Genomic DNA, 13060 nt, shown 5'->3' on the forward strand with positions numbered 1-13060 from the left:
TCGATTTCATTACATTAGATTCATTTGTATTACTAATCTGTATTATTCATATTGTGACTATTACAAATATTCTGTATACCCTTTAACTGTGATATGCCAAACAGAAAACCTACAATAAGATTCTACTCAGCTTAAGTGCTGTAATTAATCTAGTAAGGAAGCCCTGTGTGACCAAAGACCAGGCTTCTGATTTCTGACCACATACACTGCATGGAAAATATTCTTTCAAGTGAAAGACTTTTGTTCTCATGTTGAGCCATAATTTATCAGCAGGCTTGTAACTCACACATAAAGAGATGCCTATTTTCAAACCACTGGTGGTATTGTTTTTTTTTATTGTCGTTTTTACCATCCCTTAAAAATAAACATTTATGTAGAATCTGATCCTTTTTGACGAATACCATGTTTAGTACAGTGGAGTCCCTTAAGCTGCCATGTTACAATTTGAATATTTGGACCTTTTTTTTTCCACTGCAGCATTCTTGGTATATGATAATTGTTTTTATATTTTGATAGATCTGATATTTTGGGACAAAGATGTATTTATTTTTTTACATATGTTGTAGGGAAAGTGGTGTGACTTGAATTCTTAATTTTTTTTTTTTTTTTTTTACTGATTATTATGGTATATGACTCTATGCACCTGGGGGATAAGATCATATATACAATATGCTGTAATATTGGCAGCAATATGGCAGGGATCATGCTGTATAGGCAACATAGTCAAACCTAACATATGTGTGTGTTTTTTGTGTTGATTCCACCTCCATAGGCACTAAAATTACATATACTAGTCTGAAAATAATAACTGATCCTCCAATTAGGTCATAAAGCTGGAAAATCCTTATAAGAAAAATAAGATGTCTACTTTAGATTTACTTTAGAATAATGAGAATTTCAGCCAGATTCTGCATAAATATATTCATTATTACATCAATGGATGACTTGATATATCAGTAAATTTAACTTTTTAAAAATTTGCAAGAATTTTCAATTTATTTAACAATTTTGTTTTACAGAATTTGTACCAAAACAGGTTCCTCGGCCTGGCTGCCATGGCTTCTCCGTCGAGGAACTCTCAAAACAGACGGCGATGTAAAGAGCCGCTAAGGTACAGTTATAATCCGGATCAGTTTCATAATATGGATATCAGGAACAGTCCACATGAAGGAGTTACTATACCACGATCAACAAGTGACACTGATCTCGTCACTTCTGATAGTCGGTCAACTCTGATGGTCAGCAGCTCCTACTATACAATAGGACACTCACAGGATCTGGTAATCTATTGGGATATAAAAGAGGAGGTGGATGCTGGAGATTGGATTGGAATGTATTTAATTGGTAAGTGTTTACATTTTATATTGTATTGAATTTGAATTATTCATGTTGTGTCATCTCTCTGTTACTTCTCTTGCATATGGGCATTAGGTAAGGCCTAAAGTTTTTATTGATTTTAGTAAATATATGAGCATGTGTGTGCATTTCCTGAAGAGGCGTGCTGGTTTTCACTAAGTATTATATTTATATTGTAAACTGATGAGGGTTCATTCAAACATTCAGCTTTTCAGATGCAGTTTTCAAATCCAAAAGGTGTGGATCATAACAGGTGAGAACATATCACTGAAAGAAGCTACTCCGCCTCTTTTTACACTCCTGATTTGGACATTCAAAACTGCATTTGAAAAACTAACCTTATGAACTCACCCTTGCCTGCCCAGGGAGACAGGCAAGATGAAGCGCTAGGATAAGCGCAAAACGATTTTTCCCTGCACAAGAACGTATCCTCTGTAGCCACTCTCCCCTGCTTTGTATGCCATTTTTAAGATGAACTAATAAAGAGAGAAGTTTTACAGAAGTGGTGAGTGCCAACTTCGATGCTCGGGGCAGCATGCAGGGGATGGATAAAATCCCATGGCTCAGTTCACTCAGGGCTATTTATTGTTTCTTCTGTAACCCGACTTATTTATTGTAAATCAGCCTGATTCAGTACTATTGTGACTTGTGGTACTGCCAGATCTGGAAACCTGTATACTGTGTGATCCTGAGTCCTGAACTTGTACTTGAACCTTGTATCCTACCTGAACTCCAACCTGTTCCAGAATCCCAAACCCTGTATCCCACCAGATCTGGAAACTCAAACCTTGTATCCTGCCTGATCTAGAAACCTTGAACCTCTACCTGATCTGGAACCCTGAACCCATACTCTGAATCCTTTTTCAGAAGCTTTACTCTGTACCATGTCTGTTCCCTGATAATTATATGTTTGCATATTTATGTGAAACCCTGACAAAATAGCCAGCCATCAACAAACTCTGGCATGCAGAGAATGGGGCATCATGTTTGCTCTGGGTAAAGTGATGCAGGAGCTATCCAGTTATCTGATAGGGGAAGCATCCAGGGATTAGATACATTTCTAGGGCTCTGTTCACTTATGGCTGGTTATTGTTTCTTCTGTAACCTTGTGAACCTTGTGCCCTGAACCCCAATGTGAACTGTTATCTTATATGATCCTGTATCCTTCCTGATTCGGAACCCTGGTTCCGGCCTGCTATCGAACCCTGGAACCCCAATGTTATCTGGAACCATGACCTGGAATCATGTATCCTGTATGACCTAGAATCCTGTATCTTGTCTGATCTGGAATCCTGCATCATCTCTGACCTGGAATCCTGTATCTTCTCTGACCTGAACCTTGTATACTGCCTAATCTGGAGACCTGATGCTTGTATCCTCCCTGATCTGGAAACCCTGGAACCCGACCCAATCTGGAACACCAATCCTTGTGGCCTGCCTGGTGTGGGACCACAAACCTATGCTCAGAACCCTGTTTCAGAGCCTGTACCCTGTTCCTGAGCTTGTATCTTGATCCTCTGCCTGTCCCTGATACTCATATGTCTCATATTTATCTTAAACCCTGACATTTTGGTAACCCCTTTGGCTTATTTGTAACGTAATATAAACCTTGATATGGTAACGTAGCTAGAATTTACCTGTATATTTGTGGTTGTATAGATTTCCCTTTCATTCCATATTGTTTTCTCAATAGTGCTATCATAGAACCCTAACAAGTAATGTGTTGGTTAATTAATGGGGTTTTAATTATAGGAACCATATATGTAGATGCTAAAATACTATCATTTGCATTAATCACAGTAATAACGAATAACATTTTATGGGAAAATTAGGTTGCTTTTTCAGCTGTGCCTCTTGGAACATATAATTGTGGGTACCAAACAGAGTTTGCAGCTACAGCTGTATTTCTAGAGGTCTTTTGACAGAGTTGAAAGTAATTTCAAGACTATGAGTTCAGCCAAGGACATAAAACATGACTTTTCACCACAGTCTTAAGCCTGATATGCATTCAATTGGTTTTATTATGGTGATATGATAGTAAATTATATAAATGTGAACAGCTTCATCTGAAAAATACTCATAACTAGTAGTGAAGAATGAGGTTTCTGCTTTTCTAATACATTTATTAAATTATGTATGAATAATAAATCCTGATGATATAATTGTTAGTGTTTACAGTAACAGGCAAATACAATTGCATGTACAATGGCCTCTCATGACTGCAGGTAATAATATTACAGTGATCTTTTCAGGGCCATTGAAACTCGGTGAGGGTATATTCACATTAATTTCCTTAGTACATTGTCTATATTGTGCTGACCTGAAGAAGCTCCTGTCCTCAATCTAAGGCTCCAGTCACACGGGCGGCAATTATGGCCACGATCACATCTTGCCCACAATATAAATTTGTAGCACATGACCTGGTCAAGGGGTCTTTTATGACGTGTCCTATTTTCTGATGTGGCAGCTCGACTTTCAGTAGAGAGGGGAAGGATGAGGAGTGCTCACTTCTCCTGCCTGCTTAATCTGGCTGCAAGTTACGCCTAGGATCTGATCCGGGTGAGAAGACAGCTGTGTGAATGAGGTTTAATGCTGGCTGCACATGAATGTGTTAAGCCCCTGGAAACTGACTTGTGTTCTGGCCAATGCCATGGATTGAACACATTGCACAGGGCAGGAGTCCTTGCATCATACTTAAGTATGCACCATGTCTGCCAGCCAAAAAGCATCACCAGTACCATGAGAAGTGTCACAATGTCAATTAAATGACAGGTTGTTGACTTTTATATGTGACCTGCCTATTAAGTGTAGATATATTTTGCATTTGTCTTCAGATTGAGGCCTCAGAAGTAACTACTTATTACTAGTTAAAGGGGTCTTCACTACTGGCATGCATCCCCCATATGCAGACAGGAGGATATATAAATGTTTGATCAATGTGTGATGACTATTGGAACACCCAAATAAGGATCAACAAGTGTCATAAATGTGCCAAAGTGACCCCCATACTTTTCCTCCTATTTGACCTCTTTGGCAGTGGAATAGGAGTGAATCGAGTGTTGGATTTGCATTTGTGGAGTCCTAATGAGCCATGGAAGAACATCCACATTTTGTACCTTTACTCAAGACAAAACAATGGATTCATGTTCCAGAGAATGGAAAGAGTCAGACAGTAGTGGACTTTAGGTTCGATTTCACACCATAATGCATCATTATTCTTGTTGTCAGTAATCCTAAAATAATTAAAGAATAAATAAAACTTTGAAGCAATTTTTTATCTCAGAAATGAATAGAGCAGAGAAATGAATAGAGCACAGGATAATAGTTAATTAGTAAATAGTAGTAAATTTACTTTACTGTGACTTCTTTCTGCTCCTTCCTCATCCTTCAGTGAACAGTGAAAGAATTCAGAGGTCCCTCCACTTCAGGCAGATTGGGACAAGAGGACGATCTATTAGTGCTCTATGGCAGTTCTCTGGCGGCTGCAAGAAATTGTGATTATTCTAGTGACTACACCACTTCCATGCCTGGCGTAATTTTGTTCACCAGCCAGAGTGGCCAACGGATAATTCAGGAGGTCAAAGTTTCATGATGTATCTGCCGTGGTGGAGGGCGGCGTGGCTTTCCCGGGCCAGCCCTCCCCTAAGATCTTTAACACTTTTCATACCTAGAGAATTGGTCCCTTGATTATTAAGCTCTTTGAGAAGAGTTAAAGAGTAACTGTTATTTTTAAAAAAATTGTTATTATTGTGTAGGTGTAGTGTTGTGAACATATTTCTTATATACTTCATTAACAAATTCTGCTTGGCTTTTAAAGAAACAGGCTGTAAAGTGCCCCTTAGTAACAGTGTTACTTCTCCATTGTCAAGGCAGTTCCATCTACCATGTTGAAGACTGCACTCTCTTCTCCTCGGAGAGTGTTAACCCTTTCTGCTTATTCCCTGGCTGTAGTATGCTTTGTGCATTATTTTCAAACATGAAGCTAAAAGTGAAGGGTTAATCCTCATTGCCTAAAGCTGCGTAAATTAACACAAGGTCATAGTCAACCTCCATAGACATACTATACAGGCTGCAAAATGGATCTCTGCAAGAGGGAGCTCTGGAGCCTGTTTTTTTTTTACAAACTAAGAAAAATTTATTAATGAAGTATATCAGAAAAATGTTCACAACACCCTTCCAACACACATTATTAAAAATGATGGTTACACTTTAAGTCATTAAGGTCCTTTATCTCTCTGGTGTATGTATATATATAAATATATATATATATATATATATATATATATATATATACAAAATCGAAAAAGCAGCAGCACAGTCCTGGTGAGAGGTTGTAATGGGTGCTATCCTTGACTCCAACCAGTCAGAGTCCCATAGACATTCAATCAATGAAGATGGCAGCACTCCAAATTAGTGAAAAAAACTTCGTGTTTATTCCACCTCCACACGAAGTTTTTTTCACTAATTTGCAGTGCTGCCATCTTCATTGATTGAATATATATATATATATATATATATATATATATATATATATATATATATAATGTTTACTATAATTATCTGAACTAATAACTATTACAGGCAGTCCCCGGGTTACATACAAGATAGGGTCCGGAGGTTTGTTCTTAAGTTGAATTTGTATGTAAGCCGAAACTGTATATTTTATAATTGTAGATCCAGACCAAAATAAATTTTGCCCCAGTGACAATTAAAGTAAACATTTTTTGGTGTAATGGGACCAATGATTATCAATAAAGCTTCATTATAGATACCTTACAGTTGATCATTGTTATCTGGGACTATAGTAAAGCAAAAGTTTAGTTATGCTTTAAGAAGTGAAATATTTAAAATGCGAGCTACCTTTTAAATTTTTCGATGGTTCAATAGGGAGGTATATGGACAGATTTTTTTCAGAATGTTTTCTGAAATTAACATTATTTCTGCCTTGCGACCATGTAAGAGTAAAGTTCTTTGGTGTAAAACTGGCCTCCCCAGTGTGCCTGGGGTTTCATGTGGTTGAGGAGGGAAAGCCACTGTCAAGCACCTCTGGTGGCAGTTTATCCCCTCTGAGAACAAAGGATCAGGCATGTTGGAATTTATCATACCATCTTCCTAAAACAATTGACAAACCCCATACACAAATGATAGCTTGTCTGCTGAAAGATATTTATGGGCACTTTAAGGTACCTTTTCATTGTGTGTCTTACTTACTGCTAAAATGAGATTACATAATTCCTTATCCGTCCTAAAACATTTAAAATTTATTGAAAGGGACAGCTAAGGACACTTGATAAACTTGGTAAGTTTATTTTTTTCTGTATCTTACTTCACTTTCTAAATATTTGCAGATGAAGTACTGTCAGAAAACTTTCTGGATTATAAAAACCGAGGAGTTAATGGATCTCACCGAGGACAAATTGTCTGGAAAATTGATGCCAGCTCATACTTTGTGGAACGTACGTAAATTACATATTACTTTACTTTGGTTTAACAACTTGCCTTAATATTTTATTGCAATGACAATGTAATAATGCAGTTATTTTGTAATGCTAATTGCACTTTTTTTTACTTATTTTAGTTTGTTATTTTATTTCTTGCTTTTTTAAATGTAGGTTTCTCCATGTGTCAGATTTTATTGTGTGGGTTTTTATAGGACTACAAATAATGTAGGTTGCGTTACTCATGTGTACAGAGTTTGGGTAAACTGAATTCAACTGAATCATTCAAAATATTTCTGTTGCTCATCAATGTTTTGTATGACTTTCTTTTAACTAGGAAGATCGGAATTTATGTTGAGGATGTGCCATTTTGGAATAAAAAGTACTTTATTAAGTATAGTATTGTGTGTTTTTCCAAAATCAGTGGTATAAAGTCAAGAATTTTTGTACCAATTTCTTTATGCATATAAGATATAAAAGACTCTAGACAAAACTATGGAGGTATGGTAAGCTGAGATTAGGTCCTTTAGGACACTCAAACATTTGGTGGGATAAGGGTAAATTGTTTTTACAGCAGAAATGGGGAAATGAATAAAATAATATGCAAAAATAAGATCTTCTTATATTTTTTAACCATCACCCCCTTCTTTCTTAAATCAACTTTAAACAATTTCCTATGAGCTTGGGGGGCTACCCTAGCCCCCCAGTGATATGGCTTTACAGGCTGTTATCAGTCTCTCTTGTGCAATGAGCAGGGTGTACAAGGGAAGGGTGAGACAGTGTAACAGTCTGTAAACATGGATCACAGGGGGCAAGGGTAACCCCTCAGGACCATTAGCATCATTTTAAAAGTTGATTTTAAAAGGGTAACCAACATGAGAAATTGTCTCTGGTTTATCATGCTTATTTTGGTAGTAGATTTCCATTATTGGATTAGGCTATTATTATGTTCAGCTCAAGTATTCTTTTGGCGTTATCCTCAATGATGATTTACTTCATGCAACACAAATGTCTGCGCTTAAGGGGGCGTTCCGCACCTTGCGCAAGATTTAACATGCAAAGTCCAACAGAATTGTTTTGCACGCCCCATCCTGAATCTGGCACCCCTGCACACTACACAGGCAAACTGCATATAGTGCAGTTTGCACTTTTATTAGTAAAAATGCCCCATTATGTTAAATTGGAAGGAAGTAATGCCTCCCATGATTCAGGAGTGAGAGGAAAAGTTGGATCTTCCAATTATGGCAGAGTTTCAGTAAGCAGAATGAGGATTTTTTTCTTTTTTTTCCCTCTTTGTTGGTGGGAAAGGGAGGTAGTGTATGCTATTTGTACTGTCTACTGGTACAATTTATGATACCAATGTTATAGTATAATATAAATCTACATTTTGCTTGGATAACTTATATTTTTTAGTATTTTGCATCAAAATGTAATAACATTTTAAAATATACAGTATATAAAAGATTATTTAAGGTGTTTAAATAAAGCCTAGATGTCATAATGGAGTTAACTTACCAAGTGTCATGCACTTTTTATTTTGGTTCTAATGACAGCCTTCATGAATAGCGCAAATGTTGGCTCTGTCAATTGGAAACGTCTAGCCACAAATGGAAACTGGTCAAGGTTTTTACAGTTGAAGGGGAATGTATCATCAATTTAATTTTTCGCTTCTTAAAATCAGATAGTGAACCATATCACAAATCTGTTTCATTCTGTGGTTGTATATTTTGTTAATCTGTTGTCTTTATGTGCTTATGAGAGCTGTCATCTTGCCTAAGCTGCTTCATCTTACAGCTGCTTTATAAAGATAGACAGCAACTGACTGGAAGTGACTCATTGAGGTCTATGGAAACATAGTCTGTACAGATGAGGGGGGTGGATGAGCTGTGATATCACTTATTGTCGCTAGTTGATGCAATGATAGAGTGTTCTAAAGGAGTGAGATTTTTTTTTTTAGATTAGTAGTGATTTTTTAAATGATGATGATGAATTCTTAAAGCTATGTTACACATAAAAACTTGCATTGAAACATTTTCTGGGAAGTTATATAACGATGCAAGTATTTATTTTACTAAAGGAAAAAAGATCATTGTGAGTCGTATAGCAGTACAACTTAAGATGATCCTTGCAGCAAACTACTGTCCCCTCAACTCACTGACCATTGTACATGCATAGTAACTTTACCTTCTCCTTCTATAGTAGATGCCAGAAGATTGTAAAAAAGGGATGATGAATGTGCCTTAGATTGTGATTGTGAATGTGATTCCTCAGTTTCCAGGACATAAGACACATCCAGATGTGTCTGGCAGTAGCTGCCCTATAACAAATGTATATGGGTAAAGAAAAGTCAGAGAATATAGTATCTACAGATCAAGCATTTGGCCACCAGGTATCTAATGAGTTAGTCCTCGTAGAAAAAACGGAGATCCGCACCAAACCAGGATAAAATAATTTCTTGTCCTTTTGGACTTTATTATATAATATGTTTAAAATTTAAACATGGCATGTCCCCTAGACCATATAGAGGAAGAAACCTACGCGTTTCGAGTGCACGAGGCACTCTTAGTCATGGTTGAAATGTTTGTGGGGGTTATCGGGATATATACCTATTTCCGGAAAAAGTCCCGATCACATGATCCAGGGAGATTTTCAAAACATGGAAAATCTCCCGTATGTTTATAAAAACAGAACAGAAGAAATATATAAAAAACCACAATGTGCACTCATATTAGAGATCCATATAACATCAAATGAAATAATAATCATATCAATAACTATTATGGAAATTTCTGAAGACATGCAACATTCCAGAACATAGCGTCTTTCAATTGGACAGAGTCTAACAATTCAAATTCTGTACTGGATTGTATAGGATCAGTATATACATCAATAATAACATATTAGAAGCTGGTATGCCATTTAAGATAATACAAACTCAATAATGGAACATAATCTCATGTTTGAAATTCATGCCCACTGGGAATCTGCTATTAAGGCAGAAAATCCAGTAGGCTTCGCGGTCTCGTAGGGTTTTGCTACGGTCACCCCCCCTTTTGCCTGGGCGGATCTGTTCTATTGCACAAGCTGTAAGTGAAGCTACTCTCCCTTGGTGGTGTTCAATAAAATGTCTGGCAGCACCGGATAGATTCTTGGTATAGGTATGTTCTCTCGACAGATTTTTGTTGCTATTGGTGATGTCTCTAATATGTTCTAATAATCTTTGTTTAAACCTACGAACGGTGCTGCCAATGTATATCTTTTCACAAATAGTGCATTTTATTTGGTAGACCACATAGTCACTGTTGCAATTTAGGAAAGTTTTAATATTATATACCTCCGTGTTCGTACTATTAGAGAACGTCTTAACCGGCGACACATAACCACAAGATTTACATGGATAAGAACCGCATTTGAAGAAACCCACATGATGTAACCAAGTGTGATTGCTTTTAGTTTTTGTAGTAAACATACTAGGGGACACAAGGTTGCCAATTGTTGTATTTTTACGTGCTACAATCTTGCAGCCATCGCTTAATATTTGAGATAAAACCTCATCCTCATATAAAATAGGGATGTGTTTATGGATGAGATTTTTTATATTGTAAAATTGATCTGAGAACTGCAACATTAAAAATGGAGCTTTGTTGTCATTTTTGATATGTGTTTTATTTCTATCCAACATGTAGTGACGATCTTTTTTGTCAACTATTTTCTCAGCTCGATCAAGCATCCAGTGTGGGTATTTTCGTTTTTTGAGTCGATTCTGTATTTGTGTGGTTTCTTTTTTGTAATCTGTGTCTAATGTACAATTCCTCCTGGCCCGTGTAAACTCCCCCACAGGGATTGCCCTAGCCACATGTTTGGGGTGTGAGCTATCTGCATGCAATATGGTGTTCCCCGCAGTTTTTTTGCGGTGTGTGGTGGTGACAATTTTTGTCATCTCAACAACATTTAGTTCCAAATCCAAAAACACGCATGACATGGGTCCATACACACAGTGAACTGTAAGTTGAAAGGGTTGTCGTTGATATACTCGTCAAACATTGGCACGGCAGACACATCGCCCCTCCAAATAATGAGTATATCATCGATGTATCTGCCGTACCAATGTACCAACGAAGAAAACGGGTTGTCATCTGAGTAAATAAAACGCTCTTCCCAATACGCCATAACAATATTTGCTAATGAGGGCGAAAATTTCGCCCCCATAGATACTCCTCGTGTTTGGAGATAAAAAACACCATCGAATGTGAAAAAATTGTGTGTTATGAGATACCATGTGGTCTCCTTGATGAACAATTTACAGTTTTCGCTATAATCGCTGTATTTATTTAAATGGTATGAAAGTGCATCCATGGCAACTTGGTGGGGTATAGAGGTGTACAACGACACTACATCGCATGTGACCCAGTGTGAATCGGGTGTCCATATGATATTTTGTATACCTCGTAAAACATCTGTAGTGTCTTGTAAGTATCCAGGTATACGTTTGACCAGTGGCTGTAGGTGCACATCAAGCCACTGGCACAAGCGTTCATTAAGTGATCCAATGCCCGCAATTATTGGTCTCATTGGGGGTAAAGTAGCATCCTTGTGTATTTTCGGAAGTGCGTGTAATATAGGGGTAATGGGGTGTTTGATTTTAATATATTCACCCTGTTTTTCAGTCAGGACACCCAGAGCCAAACCCTTATCTATATGCTGAAATAATATTTTTGAAAAGGAATTGGTAGGATTGGAAGGAAGTGGTCTATAAGTAACGATGTCTTGTAATAGTGTCAGTATTTGTGCCCTATACATATCTTTACTCAGAACTACCACTGTACCCCCCTTGTCTGCCATTTTGATAACTCTCTGGTCATCGTATTGTAATTCTTTAAGAGCTTTTCTATGTTTATTGCTTAGATTAGGTTTGTTGGGGGATTTATTGTTATATAATTTGAGTAATTCCCTCTCTATAGTATCCTGAAATTTATCCATTGCCTCCACTCTAGTCTGTATAGGGTAGAAGTCCGGATTTGGCACCCTAAAATTACAGTTGCTCTCATTAATATAGCCTTTATCTTCACTATGTTCATTCAATTTTGACAACATAAAAATTATATTTTGATCCGAAAAATTCAAATCACAATATTTGTTAGTGAATGGTATGTCATTCTTTATAGGGCATAATCCCTCCTGGGCAAAAAAATGTTTGCGTATGGTCAATCTGCGAACAAAATTATTAATGTCCTTGAGCGTAGCAAAAAGATCAAAGTTTGAGGAAATAGAAAAGTTTAATCCGAGGGACAAAACTTCAATTTGTTCCACAGTCAGAGGAGTATCTGAGAGATTCAAAACATCAAGAACATCATTGGTATGTACATCTGGCTTTTGTATAGACATTTCCGTGTTATTTGTCTTTTGACTTATTTCACAGGTTGGTGTCTCAGTTTTCTCTGCGGAGGTGAATTTTTCTTTTTTACGGTTGCGTCCTCCTCGTCTGATGCGTTTTTTGACGTTTTTTTCTTTTTTATAATATGAGGTTGTTTGTCTCTCATTATTTTTACGTTGTTGTGTTTCTGTTTCTGAGACTTCTGTGTCAATATTGGATGCCTCTGATGAATTGAAATTCACTTTTGGTTGTTTAGACGTTTTATTTGGATGTTTTTTTAAGATGGAACGGGGAGTATCCCACGGCTGATCTCTTCTACCCCATTCATACACCTGGTTGTAGGTATAATCAAATGAGTCTCTCTTGAACTTTTTTTTCTTGGTTTCCATGATGGTTTTTTCCAGATTATCTGTTAAGGTCTTAAGTTTATTTTCAATTTCCTGAAAGCTGTTATCATCGATTTCCATTTTTAAATTTTGTTTAACAGTTGTGATGTTATTGGATATTTCTTGTAACTTTTTGTCCTCATGTAAAATAATTAGTTTCATCAATTCGCTAGAACAATTTGACAAAATATTGTTCCATGAGGTAACAAAATCTTCCGAGTACACATAAGTCGGTATTTTTTTTAAACGAAGTCCTCTAGGGATCATGTCTTTACTGACATAATTGTCCAAAGTCGTCCGGTCCCACCATATGATGCATTCCTGTGTTACTAAATCTTCCAGATTTTTAGTCATGTGTTTTACATCCAATCCAACCCTTTCAACTTACAGTTCACTGTGTGTATGGACCCATGTCATGCGGTGTTTTTGGATTTGGAACTAAATGTTGTTGAGATGACAAAAATTGTCACCACCACACACCGCAAAAAAACTGCGGGGAACACCAT

At 36.9% G+C, this 13060-nt stretch overlaps 1 protein-coding gene across 3 annotated transcripts in view; it reads left to right on the forward strand.

Annotated features, from left to right (window-relative positions):
- The window catches only part of HECW1 (HECT, C2 and WW domain containing E3 ubiquitin protein ligase 1), a 172921-nt gene that overhangs the window by 54744 nt on the left and 105117 nt on the right, over nt 1-13060 (forward strand). For all 3 annotated transcript variants that reach the window (XM_072153345.1, XM_072153344.1, XM_072153346.1), the window contains 2 exons: nt 1020-1344; nt 6705-6812. In XM_072153345.1, coding sequence (XP_072009446.1) covers nt 1020-1344; nt 6705-6812 — 433 coding nt within the window. The remainder of the gene's footprint in view (nt 1-1019; nt 1345-6704; nt 6813-13060) is intronic.

Source organism: Engystomops pustulosus, chromosome 5 (genome assembly GCF_040894005.1).
Source record: "Engystomops pustulosus chromosome 5, aEngPut4.maternal, whole genome shotgun sequence".
Taxonomy (NCBI): Eukaryota; Metazoa; Chordata; class Amphibia; order Anura; family Leptodactylidae; genus Engystomops; species Engystomops pustulosus.